The 21,588-nt window shown below is 33.2% G+C and overlaps 1 protein-coding gene across 1 annotated transcript; it reads right to left on the reverse strand.

Moving 5' to 3' along the window:
* Positions 1-14,815: 14,815 nt before the first annotated feature.
* On the reverse strand, positions 14,816-21,494 carry LOC139520614 (uncharacterized). The gene is made up of 2 exons (XM_071313433.1): positions 21,418-21,494; positions 14,816-16,908 (listed from the first exon to the last, which is right to left on the reverse strand). Exon 2 carries the CDS (start codon positions 16,895-16,897, stop codon positions 15,197-15,199), a length of 1,701 nt encoding a protein of 566 aa, XP_071169534.1. The 5' UTR covers positions 16,898-16,908; positions 21,418-21,494; the 3' UTR covers positions 14,816-15,196.
* Positions 21,495-21,588: the final 94 nt, after the last annotated feature.

Genomic DNA, 21,588 nt, shown 5'->3' on the forward strand with positions numbered 1-21,588 from the left:
CATTTAGGTGGGTATATTTTGATAGTACATCTTTGATGGATATACAGGTTTCAGTAAAGAAAAACTGTTCTACATTCCAACAATAATGATGATGATGAAATAAGTTAAAACTGAACATTTTTTTTCGGATTTAATTTTATCTGTAAGAAAGAGATATGGTGCTAAAAATCAGGGCTATTAAATCACTGTTGGTATTGTCACTATCGTATTGATAGGAAGCTGAATAGTTTGTCAATTATTCATGTCAGAGTTAACCTTCGACAGAATTGACTTTAAGATGTATGCCTTTTTTAATGGTTAAGGAAATGTGCCTTTCCAAAATATTTGCTATTATTACACTTGACTATTTTTTTTTCTTCTGTATGATAGTCCTTCAAGTGAAATAGATTTGGTAGATATGTTTATTCGGGATTTTTTTTCGATATCATTATATAAGATTTGTCCGAGTTGTACAACTTGACAAAGGCTCCGAATACTCCTGTTGCCTGAGCCTGTTGCGAGCACCTGTTTCTCCAAGTATATATAAATGTTTATAATTTAAAACCAGTAACAACTGTTTCTGAGAGCGATGTTATTTGTGAAATCCGTTTTTCAAATTTACATTTGACAACAAGAGATTTCCGCAATCAATGTTAGCAATATATTTTCCATAACAATCTATAACACTGTAAAGTCAAAATTAATGTAAACTTGTTAGTATTATTTCAAATATATAAACCTTTTACTTCTATCACAGTCATTAAACTTATATGCAACAACTCTGGTGAATGCAAAGTAATATTTGAATTTCATCATATAGTTGTAATTCAAATTTCAATTTTTATGCACCCATCTTACTGACATTGTCCATACGCATATAATAGAAATAAGTTATATAAAACTGTCAGGAGAAAACAAAGCTCACTCTTGATCATGACATTTTTGAAGAAAAAAAACATCGTCTTTGAGAACAAAGGGCAATAACTTCTTTAAGATGTTGACTGACTATTTCGATCAAAGTCACTAATTTGTGTTGTTGAACATTTTTCCTGATATTTGTTCTCTCTATCTACTCATGCATGTTCCGAAAGAAAAAAAAAAGAAAAAAAAAGATAAATTACTCCTATAAGTCATTCCTTAAAACAAAATCGACAAAGATCATCATTTAAGGGAAATTACTTCTACAATTATAAGGAGTGTCTATAACCCTTGGGAAAAATGGGCGGAAGGTAAATATGACCGTCTGACCATTTCTACCCCTTTTATATGATCTATAAGGGTTTAAAAGATGAAAGACAGTACTTTCATTTTACCATTATGTTATATTTTGAGCCTTGTTGGTTGGTAGCATGATCATCGAAAAAAAAAATTAAAACAAATACATTAAGGATAAGTTTTGCAAAGTTGGTTTCATTGAGCCTAGTTGTTTCAGTAGACAAGATTTCTGTAATTGTTAACGAAAGACGTCAGCCGGCGAATGCCAGATGATGGCAAAAAAACTCACACTTATCTTTTTAACAAGTTTAATGAAAATGATTAAAAACAACCATCTCTGGAATTTCGTATCAACTGAGAAAATATACCCGTGGTGTACTCTATATATACAAAGTACATGTACAGGCGCTACTGTAATGTTTCTAGATATACATTGAAAGTTCTTGTCATTTGAATGAAGCCAAAATAAAAGAAAAGTTGCCATTACTATGACGCCTTGCACTGATCTGAGGTACATATTTCATGTTTAATCATGCAAACAAATCTTAATTGTGTTAGAAGAGAGATAATTCATAACAAATCTTTATAACGTTGTATTGATTGAACATTTTATATCTTAAAATTAGTTTGTAATCTGATTTTGTGACGAAATATGTTCAATCTTATCTCTTACTACCGCAGTACATAATGACATTAAACTGTTATGAATACATATTTTTGTCTACACAACCTATCTATCTACCATCGCTGTTAATAGCTATTCTACATTGAATTGTTATATTTTATCAAACAACTTTTTTAACTATTAATACACTAGACTAGTACATAATAAATAACAAATACGATATGCGAGCAATGCAAATTAATTATTAATTTATATATTGCCGAATAGAGAATGGAAACTGGGAATGTGTGAAACGACAACAACCCGACTCAAGAGGAAAAGAAAACAGTCAAATGCCACCAATGGGTCTTCAATACTTCGAGAAAATCCCGCACCCGGAGGCGGGCTTCAGCTGGCCCCTAAACAATAAGGTCAGTTGAATTGATGCCCATTAACTCTACGGAAGCTGGTAAGGGTTGGGGTGGAGTTTTATTTTCAAGTCGTTATAAATAACGAGTTTAAGTTAACTTATCTAACTGTTCCTTATGGAGGTGCATATGGTATACCCCTTGGAAAGTTATTTTGTTGCAAATAAGTCGGAAATATCAGCTAATTATGTGTTTTAAGCTGGAATTCAATCATCATGAGGAGTCAACTTGTCAGAATAATGAAGAAAAAGTTGCATTACACAGTCGAATTTTTAATATAATTGTAATGGTGATAGTAATAAGCAGTCGACATGTTGAGTTCAACTTGTTGAGTGATTAAGCCGACAACTTATTTATTTGATGATGAGGTAGAACCATGTGACCCTGTTGGAAAAATATAGGTCTATTTTTAAATCGATTTCCATCTGTGGTTTGTTTAATGTGCTTCGGATGATTGTCGCTATCCATTGAGTTCAAGTTCAAATTAAAGTTCGAGTTAATGTTTTGAGTAATTTGGTATATTAAAACGGCAGTCAAATATAAAAAAAAGTACTTAAAAAAGACATACGGAGATATCCACACACCACTAAGTCCGGCTGTTTTCCCCTTAGTTCTCAAATGGAATCAGTATTATAATAAATCAATAAACACCAGAGTTTAAATAACTGCACAACAAAAACATCTAAATCAGTTGCAGCAGTCTAACTCAATAGATCAATGTTACTGGCCAATATAAATTCATCAAATCCGGCGTAGATCTCGATGCTCCAGAAAAAGTAAGTTGATCCTGCTCAACGTGAGTCACATTTGTCATTGTGAAATTACAAACCCAGTGATGTGGTCTAATGCAGTAAATCATCTTCGACGAAAAGAGGACAGGATTGTTGTTACGAAAATTGAAATATATATTGTCCATTGTTTCCTAGTAACTTGGGTAGGAGTTGATTAAAAGTGTTTCATTTGTTGAAAACAAAGTACAAGTCATTGGATTTGTGTCGTGACTGCGACATTAATGTCGCGGAAGTGAGACACAACAAATCTTTATTCCGTCGTCGGTAATAGCGTCGGCGTCTTCGTCTGTTAGATCGTTATGTTTCTCGTTTGATTTTTTTTTACAAATGTCATTTTGGGATCTTTTTAAGCTTACTATGCGGTAAGGATTTTTATCAGGTAGAAAGTTAGACTTAGCAAAAACAAGATTTAGATTCCAAGTCAGAATTTGTTTTTCCGATCTATACTTGAAAATATATATCTGAAAATCAACAATCGCAACCATAAGAGCTTGAAATAGAACAAATAAACAGTGAACTACAAAAGATAAAACCACCGAAGAAGTTTCAGTTAAATACAACTAATCAAGTAGGACCAATCCAAATGCCAATTGAGATAGAACAAGAGATTATGTATACACAAACTGGGGATAATTTAGCCAAATTCAAAAAGACTTCTAAAGAGACAAAACTCAAAAAGATAATTGTGGGACATGACCAAAAGTCAACCATGGTGCATAATCTTTAAAAAGAAAACAAAATAAGTTGCAGCTCATCTGGAAATCCAAAACATACGCCTAGCAACTTACTTGGACGATTAACTGCTAGTGAATGCTCAAGAGAAAATGTTAATTTCAGACGGACAGAAAACACTCAGTTTTCCGAAAAAATTTGGATTTATAGTAAATCTTCAAAAATCTTCTCTTATCTCATCACAAGTGATCACTTGTTCAATTTCAAGAAGGAGATAGTTTCTCCAACTATGGAAAGAATTATAAAGTTAGAAATGTTAGTAATGAGCTAAAATGAAGGGACATAATACGGCAAGATATTATCTAATGTTGTTGGGTTTGATTGCTTCTTGCTTATAATTGATCCCAAATGGACGCCTTAATATGAGGCATTTCTAATCACATCGACTTCATTTTTGGAAAATCTTCTACCAAAGATCTCACTTATCAAATTCCATTTACACACCATCTTTTATCTAAAAAAATCGTTTGAATTGGTGGTTGGACAGAGCAAACACTTCCCAGAGCAAATTATTATACCAGTGTCGGCAACCGTCATAATAACAACAGATGCTTCAAAGACGGGGTTTGAAGTCACATGAATAATCAGATTTTTCAAGGTTTTTAGTCTGTTCAAGAACAAAAAACAACAAGTCAAAACACCTTTGATACAAGATATGTTGTCTAAAAAAAAATGGCAATTAAAAACAATCTTGACAAGCAGCTCATATAGCGGGAAAATTGAACATTCTTGCAGATCATTTGTCTCGAAACAAAATACACAGTGGATACTGGCCAAACAAATAGTACAATCAGTGTTTGGAATGTAGGGAGAACCACCAGTAGATTTGTTTGCCTCAGTACACAACCATAAAATACCAGTTTTTCATTCAAGTGCACTAGCAGTAGATGCTCTGGTCGATATCATGGGGGAAATGTGGGCATAAATAAACTTGATAAATTGCATGCTTATATTGGTGATTTTGAATCTGTTCAAAGTTTTGATTTTTCTACCCTGTATACCACATTGCCTCACATTCTCATTAAGAAAAAATTCACACACCTAATTAAATTGGCATTTAAAAAGTCAGAATGTGAATATATATGTTCAAACTCTTTTAGGTCATTTTTTAGTAGCAATAAACAAAAAAACTATGTCAATTGGACATGCTTTGATACTATTTATACCCTTGAACTTTTACTAGATAACATTTTTGTTCGCTTTAGGGACTCCGTATATCGTCAGGTTATCGGAATTCCAATGGGAACTAACTGTGCACCACTTATTGCGGACCTGTTTTTGTATTGCTATGAGTTACAATTTATGACAAAAATAAGCAAAGACCCATCGAAACAACATCTGATAAACAAATTTAATAATACTTTTAGATATTTATTTTGGCTCTCAATAATGACGACTTCAGTATGTATATAAAAGAAATTTATCCTGTTGAACTTACTTTAAATCAAGCTAATACTAACAATGACCACTGCCCTTTCCTCGATCTTGATATCTATATCACTAACGGAAAGCTGAATACTAAAATTTATGATAAAAGAGATAATTTTTCATTTCCTATCGTTAATTATCCATTTTTAGATGGTGACGTTCCCTTGTCACCATCTTACGGTGTTTATATATCTCAACTTGTACGATTCGCTCGTGTATGTAACAATGTTTTAGATTTTAACGAGAGAAATGTATGTATTACTGAAAAATTATTACACCAGGGTTTTCGATATCACAAATTAGTCAAAACATTTACTAAATTTTATCATCGGTATAAGGATATCATCGTAAATATAGCTCAACATGCAGACTTCTTATACGTTCAGGTATTTCACATCCAATTTTTTATGGAAATATTCTTTATAAAGCACAAAGGTGTCAGTATTCACCTCAGAAACTAAAAAAAACTTTGAATAGACTTAATAAGAAGGGATATAGTTACGATACTGTTGTCAGGTCATTAAAGATTGCATATTTTGGCGTTAATATTGATTCACTTATAGGGGCTTTGCATCGGAACTAAACTCATTTATTCAAAAACCAGTTGTTGGCATGACACGGGTTATGTTCTTCTCATATATGTTATGATGGTATGATACTTAACCCCTAACGGGAAGGATTGTGCCTGATGTTCATATGATAAAATCATAATCTTTCAGTCAGTGTAATTGAAGTCTGGAGCTGGCATGTCAGTTAACTGCTTGTAGTCTGTTGTTATTTATGTATTGTTGTCATTTTGTTTATTTTCTTTGGTTACATCTTCTGACATCAGACTCGGACTTCTCTTGAACTGAATTTTAATGTGCGTATTGTTATGCGTTTACTTTTCTACATTGGCTAGAGGTATAGGGGGAGGGTTGAGATCTCACAAACATGTTTAACCCCGCCGCATTTTTGCGCCTGTCCCAAGTCAGGAGCCTCTGGCCTTTGTTAGTCTTGTATTATTTTAATTTTAGTTTCTTGTGTACTATTTGGAAATAAATATGGCGTTCATTATCACTGAACTAGTATATGTTTGTTTAGGGGCCAGCTGAAGGACGCCTCCGGGTGCGGGAATTTCTCGCTACATTGAAGACCTATTGGCGACCTTCTGCTGTTGTGTTTTTTTCTATGGTCGGGTTGTTGTCTCTTTGACACATTCCCATTTCCATTCTCAATTTTATATGCCTTTAAACCAATATATCTTATACCCGTATCGCTATTTGTCCACCATTACTGGACATCACACAGGTTCCCGTAAAATTTTGATGTCATAATTCAAAATATCTGACGCCACAATGGAAAAGTAATTGTTGTATGACGTCAATAGTTTAAGCGAGATAGATTCTCGAGACAGCCGGGAATCGCAAAAAAGTATATTTCAAAGGTATTAAAACACATAAGTCAGTTCAGTTGTTGACTGAAAATGCGTTCTGACAGCTCCAACGTGTCAAAACAAATATTGGTACACAGGGCTTCTTCAAAAATTAGTAGCAAGTCCAATTTAACTACCAGCAAGGCAACATCTACTGTCTCCATCAAAAACAACTATTAACCATCCAAATTCAGAATATATAGTTATCAAATGTACCAGTATTATATTTTAATACGCCAGACGCGCGTTTCGTCTACATAAAACTCATCAGTGACGCTCAGACCAAAATAGTTATAAGCCAAACAAGTACAAAGTTGAAGACCTGAAATTCCAGATAGTGCCGAATTCGGGTAAGGTAATCTATTCCTGGGATAAGAAAATCATTAGTTTTTCGAAAAATTTTAAGTTTTGTCATTAGGAAATCTATTAAAATACACCGAAGTGTTGACTTCTGGGCTGGTGATACCCTGGCGATACAAATTGAAAGACTTGGTATTACTTTGTTTCATTTAAAAAATGGCGAACGTAGTTACAGGTATCTTGTCTTGGGAAGGGATAAATCCTACTTTGTAAAGAATCACTCTGATTCAAATAAAAACTTCTCTAAAACTGACATTTTCAAGATGCTTGATTTTTTGATTGACAACATATTTGTTACGTTTGAAGGACGTGGTTTTCAACAGACTGTTGGAATTCCAATGGGAACGAATTGTGCCCCTCTTCTTGCCGACCTATTTCTTTATTATTGTGAGACTGACTTCATAAAGGAACTTCTTAGGAAAAATGATAAGAAGTTAGCAATATCCCTTAACTTTACCTTCCACTATATATATGGTGTTTTCTCACTACATAATACAAAATTTGGTGACTATGTTGAACGAATCTATCCCATCGAACTAGAGATAAAGGATACTACAGATACAGTTAAGTCTGCCTCATATATTAACTTACATCTAGAAATTGACAATGAGGGTCGGTTGAAAACAAAACATTACGACAATAGAGATTATGTAAGGTTCCCAATTGTGAACTTTCCATATCTATGTATCAACATTCCAGCAGCACCTGCATACGGAGTACTAGTATATATCTCCCAATTAATACGATATTCCCGAATTTGGGTTTCATATCAAGCTTTCCTTGATAGATAGTTGCTGCTCACAAGGAAGCTATTAAACCAAGAGTTCCAAATTGTGAAGTTGAAATCATTCCTTCGTAAATTTCACGGAGCCGTCACGAGTTGGTTGAACGTTATGGAATAACCGTTTCACAGATAATATCAGATATGTTCCTTCCGTCGTAACTACAATACCTTTCCCTTTTCACGATGTGACCTAACGAATTAGACTATTTACCGGATTTGTTATAATATAAGCCACACGACGATTGCCACATGTGGAGCAGGATTTGCTTACCCTTCTGGAGCATCTGAGATCACCCCCAGTTTTTAGTGGGGTATGTGTCGCATAGTCTTTAGTTTTCTATGTTGTGTCTTCTGTAATTTTATTTGTCTTTTTATTTATTTATTATTATTTTTTATATATTTTATTTTTAGCCATGACGTTGTCAGTTTATTTTCAATTTATGAGTTTGACTATCCCTCTGGTATCTTTTGTCACTCTTTTAAATTGGCTGCTCTCCACACAAATTTCAGAAATAAGGTATTTTCAAGAGAAACTAAAAAGTTTCTTAGAGCATCGTAGAGATCGGGCACACAGCAAGACTGTGCTTGTAAATTCAAAAGATTTCATAGTTGATATAATGAACGGGGAAAATATCCCTATGCAGCTACTTTAGCAGATGTTTTATTTCATTTGTACACGTCAGGTTTACAATTTTGCACTATAGCAGGTTATAGGTAAATGCTATCTTCTTTGCTACCTCCAATATATAATGTTCCAATTTGGCGACATCTCCATATTATCATACTACTAAGAGGGATTTTCAATTCTAGACCTGCTAAAGAAAATTAAGTACAATAATGGGATTTGCAAAAAGTTTTTGGACATGTTGCAGAAGTCCCTTCTTGAAACGTTATTGGAAGCTGGTATGAAATCTTTAACTTACAAAGTTGTTTTTCTTACAGTTATCACAACGTTCAGGAGATGTTCTGACATTCAAGCACTGATGATAGGAGAGTGTTTTGTAAATGTACAAAAGGAATGACTTGTTTTTTTAAAGAACAGGTTTATCAAAACAAGATAGAACAAATCATTATGGAACTAATCATGTTGTGCCTTACTTTGAACCGTTAAAAACTTTATCATAAAAGAGCCGTTGCGATATACTTGAAACGTAAAGAAGAGAAAAGAAGATGGAGGAAAACATTTTTGTCAACAGTTAAACCTTTTAAACCAGTTACGTCACAACCAATTTCTAGGGGCTTGTGAATACGATCAAAAATGACATATAAAATACAAATTTAAAATTTAAAACTCATAGTGCAAACAATTGGACCTTCATGGGCCTTATTCAATGGTGCTAGTATGAAGAGTATTTTAGAGTCAGCTGACTTATCTTCAGATACAATATTCATTAAGTTTTATTTGAGAAATGTAGATGTTAAGGTTTCATTCTAACGTGTAGCATGTTTGTTAGGCAGACGTGATCGAATATAGGTAGATACACGGCTCAAACAAATATGATTAGATCTGATACACAAAACAAGCCTTCATTCAAATAAATCAACATACCAATCAAGAAGTACAAGGGCACGGGTTTACGTATCAAAATCCGAATCATAATGCCAACCATTGACCACCAACAAACACACAACATTATATCAACCAGAAAAATCAACATCATCAGTAAAACGAAGAAATGCCTCATTATGGCCATGGAAAGCAGCTGTACTACCAGCATTCCAAGCAAGAAGCAAATTATGATGCCAGTATATACTCAAAGCAATTTGATAATGCAAGCACCACCTTTCTACTCTAAGCCAATGCAATCTAGAATGTCAACATCAGTACATCAGAGCCCCTAATTATCTCAAGATTCATATACTCCTTTACAACCACGGTATGTTAAGAGCTCACATCAATATATAGCGCAACGTAACATTCAGCCAATGCCAGATGAACCAATTTTCAAATCCCAAGAGGTCGTGATTGAGTATCAATTTTATGGCCAACAGAATGGAGACCTTTTAACAAAAACTAGATGATGGAAACAATAGAATAGTTGCTGTAGAAATTTTATTAATCTGCCAATAAATTCATATGCATGCCAACCGAAAAAGTGAATTTAAATTCTGAATATCAAAAACCCCTAGATATTTTACAATAAATAGTTACTGTAGACAAATAAGAAGACACTCATTCAGTACTAGTCTGTGTAGATATGAATTGTATCTATTTAATGAAAGGAATAATAGCCATATGGTTCAAAATGTAAGAGGTTTATAAAGAAAAACAACATGATTTTCCATCCTGACATGAAAAGCAATTACACTTTTTATCATTATGATGACAGATCTTTGTCTCAAATAGATTATACTATATCAAATAATGACATTCTTAAAACAACAATGGTTATCCAGCAAAGTTTAACAAATTCCTTAGCACATCTACCATTTACAGCCATAACTTGATACTTAACAGCAAAAAAATAAAAAATAAGAACAATCAAAATGCTACTGCATACAAACTGCTGTTGGACAAAGAAGTCAGAAAACGATATCAATCAAAATTTAAAAAATATTAGCAAGTTCACTGAACCAAATATTCTGTAGATGAAAAACTACAAGACCTTACCTCCATTCTACATAAAACAGCTGAATTTGTTTTGCCAAATTGGAGCATGATCCAAATGACAAAACCTTCTTATAGCTAATTAAACAATCATCTGTACCAGAATTTCTTAAGAAAATGGAACAAATAGATTCAACATTTTATTGTCTAAATATACAATAGGATTGGATACAAGTTATAACAACTTCGATAATCCTCTCCATATAAGTACAATATACAAAATTTCAAGATGACAGCAGTTATATATTTCCGTACAATATGAAAAATATATACAATAGATATAGTACATCTGTATGTTTAAACAGTATAACAGTTGGATACGAGTACATTTTACGATACAGCAATATTAATCAAAGAATCTTTTTGTATGGTGTATATAACTATCTACATTTCTGAAAAGGATTGTGTTTTGTTCAACAGTAATTTCGTCTGTTCCAAATAAAATATGTTCTTTGGAGATATCAGCTAAGTGTTGAATGTTTTTAAAGAGCTGATTTCTAAAGTTTATGTAGAGTGGACATTCTAAGAAAAAATGAATCGAATCTTCTAATGGACACCCACATTCACAACTTGGGTCATTTACTAAATTAACTCTGTATAAATCAGCTTTTTAAGGACTGTGTAATTTTGTATGTAGTATATTTTCATCCTGTTTCCAATGAAATAATATTAGTTATAAATTTCCTGTTGACAAAACTTTGAATTTTTCGACAAAAATAAGGATTTTCTTATTCCAGGCATAGAAAACCTTAGCCGTATTTGGCACAACTTTTTGGAATTTTGGATCCTCAATGCTCTTCAACTTTGTACTTGTTTGGTTTACAAAATATTTCGATTTGAGCGTCACTGATGAGTCTTATGTAGACGAAACGCGCGTCTGGCGTACTAAATTATAATCCTGGTACTTTTGATAACTATTAGGTACCAAAAATGAAATATCATTTCTCCGGATGGTGTTTTTGAAATTTGGAGATGATTGTATGGATCTAATATCTAATGGTAATAAATTCCATGCTCGAATTGAAGAAGGGAAAAAAATTTAGAAAATATGTCCAATCTACATCTCGGTACTCTATAGTGAGAACGGTTTCTAGTATTATAATAATTATCATCTGTATAATTCGAAATACAATTCATAAGATATTCTGGAACATTATTGCTGTGTATTTTATGAAATAAACATAATTTACGTCTATTTCTTCTAGAACTCAAAGTTTCCCATCTAGTTTCAAAAAGTAGGGATTATATACTTGCAAATTGCGGAAGTCCAGTAATAATTCTGGCTGCCTCAAACCTCAAATAAACAAAGACAACTGTTCGCTGAATACTTTCAGGAATTAGCCACCCAACAAAACCATCCAAAATTTAAAGATCAATTAATGCAAAATAGCGAAAGAAAATAAAACATAATCAAGAAGGTCTCAAAGTCGGAAAGAAACAGGAAAATTGATGTTACAAAGGAAGAAATAAAATAAGCTATATTTAAACTCAAGAATGGCAAGAAAACAGATGAGTATTGAATAATAGCAGAACTTACTAAGCATACTCGTACTGGAGATTAAGCACTAATTAAGTTTTTAAATATGTACTTATACAAAAGGAAAAATGAATCAATTAATGTGCAGTTTGTACAGAAGGGCTATCCCCAAATATGGCCTCACTTGTTCTATCTGAAGTATGCTCTGAAAATACAAGAAAGAACACATTATTATTTTTTTACGACCCTTGATAGTTGAAACCGTTTGATGTGGTCAATCATCAAATTCTACCGGACAAAATATATTTTCATGGTATGGTTATACAATTCTAGGACATAATCCAAGACCTATATAATGATATAACATATACAGTGACATGATAGGGAGATCATAGCTTCATCTTTAGAATTGAACAAGGCGTAAGGCAAGGCGAAGTCTTATCAACACATCTCTATAAACAATTTATAAATGAACTACTTCTCAATCTGGAAAAACATGGAATAAGTAACTCGAACACCTACTCAGGATGTCTTGCCTGTGCCGACGATATCGCCTTAGGCAGCAACCATTTGATTTTCTGGGGAGGGGGGGGGGGGGCTATGGTTTTTTTTTGAAAAAAAAGTTTGTTTCCAGTTTTTGGAGAGAAAAATAATTTGTTTTTGATTCTGAGAAAAAAAATTGTTTGTTTCACCTTTATCTGCCACTATGTAATGCTAAAATTGAAAGAAAAAAATCATAGTCCCCCCCCCCCCCCCCCAGAAAATCAAATGGTTGCTGCCTTACTTTCATATGATCATGCAGCAACGCAATGAAATGTTGGACACTGTGTAAACATACGCTGGACATCATGGATTTCAAATACATCCTGTGAAGAGTTATGCCATTATTAAAAAAAAATTCCAACAAAAATCAGAGAACTTTTAAAAATAAATTATACAGTCTTTAAAGAGGGACGAAAGATACTAGAGAGACAGTCAAACTCATAAATCGAAAATAAACTGACAAAGCAATGGCTAAAAATGAAAAGGACAAACAGACAAACAATAGCACATATGACATAACATAGAAAACTAAAGAATAAACCACACGAAACCCTCCCCAAACTAGGGGTCTTAAACTTGGAGAAAACGCTATAGGCATCAAATCTGAGACCACACACCTTGAACTCTAGAGAATAACTTATGATGACAGTAAAATACATGTTGATGAAAGTAATCATTGGCAAGAACTTTATACTCACCGATCAAAGGTGGAGTCCACGGAACAAATGAATTAAACACAAGAACGTCAGTCAAAATTTACCTAATTATATGTTATACAAAGATTATTGTATGGCAATTGGGCTTTAAACTATAAATATTCAAAACAAGGACATGGTCTCAATCTGCATTTTCCCTCTGTCCCTCTGGTATCTTTCGCCTCTCTGTTTCCATCTAATCACACTAAAACACATTCAGTCCTTACAAAATAGAACAGAGCTACTTCAGCAGTATATCTCTTAGTTGGTGCTCTTCCAATAGACCACTTTCGAGTTCATCCGTCACCGGAAAAAAACTCGTCAACAATGCGCGGCTTTGTGACGTCATTTACCAGATAGAGGGGGTCGACTGTATCCCTGCACTATTAATGTTCATCAAGCGTCTTAGTGATCGTCCTTGTGCAGGATAATCTAGAAATAATAGGTGCTTTGTATGTACTTAATCACAATTCCCCAATGACAGCAGTGCTGACTGTCAATTATGAGAAATCAATTTGCCGCATTATTCGTACAAAATAGGTCTATAGTTATCCAACCACTCGCTCAACATTTGAACGGAAGTGACGACGCACCTACACGCACGAATGATGCTCACTAAAGAGTTTTTGACGGAAATGCAACGAACTTGAAAGTTGAAAGTTGTCTATTGCCGGAGAAATCCACAATAGACAGTTGAGTCTCTTCCACTCCATCGCTATTAATAATAATATCTCTATCAGGGAAATAGCTCGCAGACAACATATAAGTGAAAACAATCTAGCTTTAAAATACAAGACTACGTACCAGTTACCGTCTTCCAATAAAACAGTGAACTGCCATTTTAATAAATTTAAATTGGAAACAAATTACATGCATCAGACCATCAATCAATTCATATTGGACTTCTAAACTAGGGGATGACTGCCAATAAAAAACCTTTTCGTAAAACCTGGCATTTGAAATTATGGTAATAGGAAAAACACATAATATATGGGATACCATTACTAATTCTATTAAACAAGTTAAACAAGCCGTAACAAAAGCTCGAATGGTTACAGGAACATATACTCTACAGATCCATAAAGTAAAATTTAATCAGTCCGAGCTGGATCCAACTTGTCCTATATGCAGATTGAAAGATGAGACTCTTCTCCATGTTTTTAATAGGGGTAAATTCAGTAAATAATATACGTCATCAGGGACCGCCCATTTAGGGGAGAGCTTTCAGTATAGAATTGAAGACCTGTGCTGCAATGATTGGTAGATAAAGTTTTCAATAATATTTTTTTCATTAGATGGATCAAATCTGAGGTTAAAAAAAATAATTAAATAATGCTGAATGCATTTAATTTTTTTTAAAAACAGGATTGAAAAGTGATGGGGTCATTAAAGGAATTAAGTGCGAAACTACAGTGTTTGTAAACAAAGCCATGTGGAAGGCCCGAAAATGCCGCATGACCCTATGTTTTCATGGTTGCAAAAAATGGGGCTATATTTGTACTTTAATGAATGGAATATGAAAGCTTCTAATTTGTAAAGGTAAAAAAGTTATGAATTTAATTGAACATGTAGGTTTACATTGAAGTTAATGGGAGATTTTTTACTGAATTTACCCCTAATAAATGTTCGGCATATAATGACTTTAGACGATCACAATTTCAAATCCTGAAGAAACTCGTTCTACAAATGGAAAAACAGTTTATTAATAGACAATAAATCTGCCAACTAATATTTGACTGTCAGTGACTGGTTCAACAGAACTGTTTGCCTAATGACAAGGAATTTATTAGAACTTAAAATTTATCAATTATACCACAACTGATATCTCAATATTGTGTTTTACGTATTGAAAAAAATAATTACCTTCACTAGGAAATTACATAATATCATAATAGTGTCATCGTTAATTTAACACAATTTTATAACAGCAAATTATATTCTTAGTCAAAATTATATTCTTAGTCAAAATCCTGCTTGATTTATTAAAGTTTTTAAAGTCAAGACGATTTTTTCATTGTAAAGTATCAATAAAAAAAATACATTTTTAAGAACATCAATCGGAAATAAGATTGTTATTACTATTATAAAGAAACAACTAAATACGAACAAAAATTAATTCATTTTGATAAATGGTACAACTATTCTATTTTGTAAACATTAACAGTATTACTTTGAAAACCAGCTGCTATTAATATGTTTCTTTCTTTATCAACGTCAATAGCACAAACATTCGTTTGACTTATCAATGTCCGACTATGTGTTCCGTCGGGTGATATAACCACAATGCTGTTGTTTCCAAGTGATGCCACGTAAACGTTGGAGTATTTGTCACATGACACGGCCCATGGCGAACAGATAACAGTTTCATCTCTAAATTCCCAGACTTTCTTCCCATAAACTTTGTAGCATGTGACCGTATGATTTGTCTTATTTGTCAAATATAAGTTATTTTGATGAAATGCTACATACATGTAGTACGTACCTTTTGATTCATTACTTATATCGATTGAATTTTGGTGACTGCCATCTGTCGGCTTTAACATATGTATGTTTTTTCCAGGTTCACAATAAAATAACGTATGTTGTCCATAAGAAATTCCCGATGTAACCAAATTGTTTAATTTAATCGTCTTTTCTATCCTGTTAGATGACAAATCTATGACTTGAATTTGTTCATGTTGGATGACCGCGACACTTCTATTGTCAATAGACGTAACATCAAATGGGACTTGTAGTTGTATTTCGCCGTCTACAGATCCATCAGCATTCAGAATGATAAGTCTCTGATTAACATTATAATCAGCAAAGACCATTTTTCCTGACTGGTTTATTGTACATCCATTTATAAACGTAGTGTTGCTTCCCTTCGGTAATGTAAAGGTTTGTATCATCTGTATCTTTGTATCGTGAATAGATGTCTGAGCTGAAGGTTGAACAGTCATGATCTGAGCCTGCTTTTCTTTTTCTTTCTTGAGAAGAATACTTGGATTACTTAGTTCAGTTGATATTGTGCAAAAGGAGGAAATAGAAGATAAAATTCCAGAAACGTTACTGTCAATACTACAGTTTAGGGAAACTTGTTGTAGACTTCCATCCTCTTCCAAAGAAGTGATGTACCTCTCTGAGTTTGCTACTTCTGTTTCAATCTGTTTCCTCCCAAGAAACCTTTTTAAATCGGAGGCATAGTCAGTCATTGCTGAAATAATATTCTCCAATTCTTTCATTTCTCTGCTGCTGCAGGCGAGTTTGCTTAATATAGATTCATTTTGGCTTTTGACTTTAAATTCAGTAGATTTTAAATTTTCAAGTGCTTGCCTTTCAAGTTTATCAAGATGTGAATTTATTTGTTGGCGGACATGCTTGATTTCGCTCTGGAATTTGTTTCGCTGTTCCTGAATACTTTTAAGGTGTTCCTCGCGGTCAATCTTTATTCTATCAATGTTATTCTCTAGATCTCTTAATGTCAGTTTCATGTCTTCGAAATGACTGGACAATTCCGATGTCTTCACGACTTCTTCTAAGACTTGTAACCCTTTACATTCGCTATGGCTTGTTGATATGCAGAATGGACAACAGGGGATGTCATGATTTGGACAATAATTCTGGTACTTTCTATCATGGTCTGGACAGTGCTGACGTATACTTCGAATGTTTTGTGGTAATCTTATATAATTTTTTATGGAGATAACACCATGTCCTCGTGAAATCTTGGACGAGTTATGGAATAGAAGGCAGGTACGACATAGACCTTCATCACATTCAGGGCACCAATGTTCTGCATCCTTAGTGATATGCTGGGAATCACACACGCCGCATGTAAATGTAATGAATGTTGCCATGGTTAAAATTCCTGAAATAAATAACAATTCGCATATCATTCTTGTGAGATTCAGTTAAAAGACAAGCTTAACTTTTTTATGTGTAATAGGCATTTTCTATATGTATATGTATATACTTATAAACGTAATCACCGCAATTTCATCAGATTTTCTGAATAAAAATCACGTTAATATTCATTTGCAAAACAGTGACATCTGATACCCTGATACATTCAAAATTAGCCTTCTATTTGATATGATAGTACGAGGTACATTTTGACGATTTTGGATGTATCAAAAGCATCGACACCAGATCGTATAAACCCACAACTTCTAAAGGAAGCATATGAAATTTTGAAATACCCTTTGTGCAGATTATTTAACTTGTCTTTATCAGTTGGCAAATTTTCTTCCGACTGGAAATATTTTAATGTTACCCCTGTATTTAAAAAGGACTCGCCAAGTGACCTCTATCATACATGTATACTTTACGTTTAAAACATTAATGTAATTTTCAAGGCTTGGTAAGGATACCTATCACAGGTATCGTATTTGATCAAGTAACGGGACCTTGACGTCAGAAAATATGAGGTTAACTGGGTTATTAACTAGAATAAGAACAAGAAGTGAAGAACTGTGTTCTGTAATATAAGTTGGGTCGGAAATAAGTTGATGTAGATTAATAAAGGCAACAGTAGTATACCGCTGTTCAAACTCATAAATCCATGGACAAAAAACAAAATCGGGGTAACAAACTAAAACTGAGGGAAACGCATAAATATAAGAGGATAACAACGACACAACACTACAATGTAACTAACACACACAGAAACGGACCAAGCATCAGACAAAATCCCACGAGAATAACAAATATAACATCAAACCAAATACATGAATTTGGGATAGACAAGTACCGTGACACGTCTTATCGCAATGTCAATATACACTCAAAAATAAGAGAAAACAATCGACACAACGTTAAATTGTAACACACACAGAAACGAACTATAATATAACAATGGCCATATTCCTGACTTGGTACAGGACATTTTTAAAGGAAAAAATGGTGGGTTGAACCTGGTTTTGTGGCATGCCAAACCTCGCACTTTAATGGCAATGTTAAATAAAACATAGAAATGACAACATAATATTACAGGACTACAATACAAATAAATAGGAAAACGTATTAGACAAAGAAACACATGATTAATGAATAACAAAAAGCATCAGGTTTAAAATTTAATACGCCAAAAACGCGCCTCGTCCACACCAGACTCACCAGTGACGCCCAGATATAAAAGATCGAAAGCGAAAAAAAGTACAAAGTTGTACAGCGCTGAAGATCAAAAGTTGAAAAAGGTTGTGTCAAATACGGCTAAGTGTTTATGCTTGGGATAAGAACATCCTTATTATTTAAAACAATTAATGCTATTGCAAACAGTAAATTTTATCAAATGAATATAACAGATATACATAATGAAACTGAAGTATTAACTCATTACATAAAACAAACATGAATACATAATGAATGACCAACACAAAATAGACACACCCGACTCATTCCAGGCCTCAACGCAGTAAATTATGAAAATGACGTCACATACGATGGTGAAAAGGAAATAAAAATTACGTGACATTTGATGGTGAAAAGGCATTAAAAATTACGTCACATTTGAATATATGAAATTTCTGAAACAGCAGAAAAATTACGTCACATATGAAAAACTATATCTCAAAAGTAAGATAGAATTAGGATTGATTAAAGATATTGCATTTAAACACAATGCATATTTCAATACTTATTAATAGCAATTAACTATAATATATATATGTGTGTAGTTTGTTGTGAATCCAACTTCAAACGTAAATTATCGTACAGATTATGTTGACCAAAATTAAATCTAATAAATGACGGCGGTGATTAATTTTTGTTTCCATAACACATAAATATAATACAAAAGACGTCAACACATTTGACAAAATCCGATGAGAATTACAAATATAACATTAAACATTTAAACTAAATACATGAATTTGGGATAGACAAGTACCGTAACACGTCTTATAGTGATGCGAATTCACACTCAGCAAAACAGTCACAATCGGGAATAAGTCACGTTTGGTAATTAAACGATTAGACGACATAATGACAAACCACAATCTACCATGTGATAAAAATGTCCTTAGCTAGTTTGGTTAAACACGCATCGTATGGATCCACCAATTCGTGATGGTGTCCATAAAATTTACGGAGTGTCAATTTTAATCTGTCCTCCTCATAACTTTGTTGGAGAAGTTTCTGCGTAAGTAGCACACTCCTGTATATGAAGTCCGTAAAGTGTGAACAAGCACGTGAATAACGTATCAATTGTGATATGTAAACACCATACGAAGGGGCAGTTGGTATGTTACTGCTGAGAAATGGGAAATTGATAATTGGGAAGTTGAAATCGTCCCGTTTGTCATAGATTTTCGTGTGAAGTCGTCCATCTACGTCAATATTGAGGAAAAGATCAAGGTATGAAGCAGTCCTTCTAGTATCAGTAGTATCCTTAATTTCAAGTTCACTGGGATATATGAGATGTAAGTATTGGCTGAAGTATGGGTTATTCAATGATAGAACATCATCAATATATCGGAAAGTAAAATTAAAGAATTTCGCAAGGTGCTTTTTCTTTTTGTCTTTTAGAAGGTTTTGAATGAATTCTGCTTCATACGAGTACAAAAACAAATCAGCCAGCAGGGGTGCACAAGTAGTACCCATTTGAATACCGATTGTCTGTTGAAATATAAATCCTCCAAACTCAACAAATATATTGTCGATCAAAAAGTCCAGCATTTTGATAATATCATCTTCAGTATATTTTCTGGAAGATTCAGTGTAATTCTTCACAAAAGATGAATTATTGTAACCCAAAACAAGAAATTTGTATCTACGATTCCCATTTTTATAGAAAAAGCTCTGTTTTATGAGATGGTGATGTCGATCTTTCAACTGAGCATGGGGAATAGTAGTATATAGCGTAGAAAAATCAAAAGTTTTTATGTTGCTGCAAAATTGAAAAGATTGTGATCGAAGGCTATGTCGTAGATCTTTGGAATTTTTGAGAATCCACATCTGGTTAACACCACTGGTAGAATATATCTCCTCACAATATTTTTGAAGCCCATCTTTAACTGTAGAAAGAATAGTAGTCAGTACTTTAGAAAGATGTTTAGTCGAACATTTTGAAGAACCAGCTATGTATCGTTCTTTATATGGAGTTTTGTGTAATTTAGGTATCCAGTATAATGAGGGCAAGTTTTCTTCGTTTTCTTTGATGTTTATACCAAAAGAAAGAAGGACAGATTTATGATTTCGTAAAATTTCGTCCTTGGTGAATGATGTTAAAGAATAATGTAGGATTACCAGTAGTTTTATCAATTCCAAGCTCTGTAGTGAGACATTGCAAATAATGTTTTTTACATATGAAGACAATATTATTGGAGGCTTTATCTGCTGGAACAACGACATATTTGTCATGCAAAGAGGATAAAGCATCCACAACCTCCGGATCTTGAAAGGGTTAGAAATTGTGCTTTAATCATGCTAATTCTATCATTAGTGGTGTTCTTTAACTGGTTGGTGTTAACATCGCCTGTAACTATGATATCTTAATTACACGATAAGGCAAGGTCGATAGACTGTTCTATGTTATCCCATACGTGTGGACTACTGTTAGGTTGGACATAAAAGGTCCCATACATATATTTTTTGGTCTTGAATCTAACTTCGATCGATATACACTTAACATCACAGAATATTTAGTATCTCCTTTCGGTGCAATTCAAATTATTTTTAACATCAAATTATTTTTAACATATACTATAACACCTCCCCTTGCCTTCCCCACTCGATCTCTTCGGAATAGTGTTTTATAACCCGACAATAAAATGGCTTCATTGCTTAGTTGTGGTGAAATCTGACTTCTGGTTAATATATTTTCTAAATATATTGGTAGAATAAAATCCTTTTCATCAAAAAAGAAAAAAAATAGTAGTATCATAGTGTTCAAATGATTCGAACAAAAATATATGTGGAAGAAGTACAACATGATTGATGCCACTATTGAGCGGACATAAATAGATTATCCTTCGATGGAAATATGTTAAATCCAATTTCTTGGTCGGGAGATTGCTGGCAAATCTTTAAATTAGTTTTTTGTAAGTAATAAACATAGTACTTTTACTGTTGTTAGTCCTTTTTCTTTTTTCATTGTTTTGGTCTTTGATTTATCTTTTTAACGCATCATTGGTATTTCCTCACATTACATAAACAAGGATATTACGTAGTTGACGTTTTTGGTTTTATATTATTGTGTGTATCATTTTCAAATTAATCTATTTTATGATTTTTCATGTATAATGTCGATAACTGTCATTGCTTTATTCACACAGGAAATCAAATATCGTATGTTAAAACTTTTAGACCACATAAACTACAATACTAATCTTGTAAGTGTAAGTATGTATTAATATGATTAAAAATAGTTGACATTTACCTGAGATAACGCCATGTTTTCAACCAGGAAGAACAAAGTTTGCTTCTGACGATTAAACGATACCAGACGCATGACATATTTAATTTTTAAATGGCGGGAACAGGTGTGATTTTTGAAAACTTATATAAATTGCCGAAAACGTTTGTAAAAGCATCTTTTTTAAATTTTAAA

Source organism: Mytilus edulis, chromosome 4 (assembly GCF_963676685.1).
Source record: "Mytilus edulis chromosome 4, xbMytEdul2.2, whole genome shotgun sequence".
Lineage (NCBI taxonomy): Eukaryota > Metazoa > Mollusca > Bivalvia > Mytilida > Mytilidae > Mytilus > Mytilus edulis.

Excerpts from the sequence above, each read along its gene's own strand:
- LOC139520614 (XM_071313433.1), bottom strand. The coding sequence starts at position 16,897 with ATGGCAACATTCATTACATTTACATGCGGCGTGTGTGATTCCCAGCAT.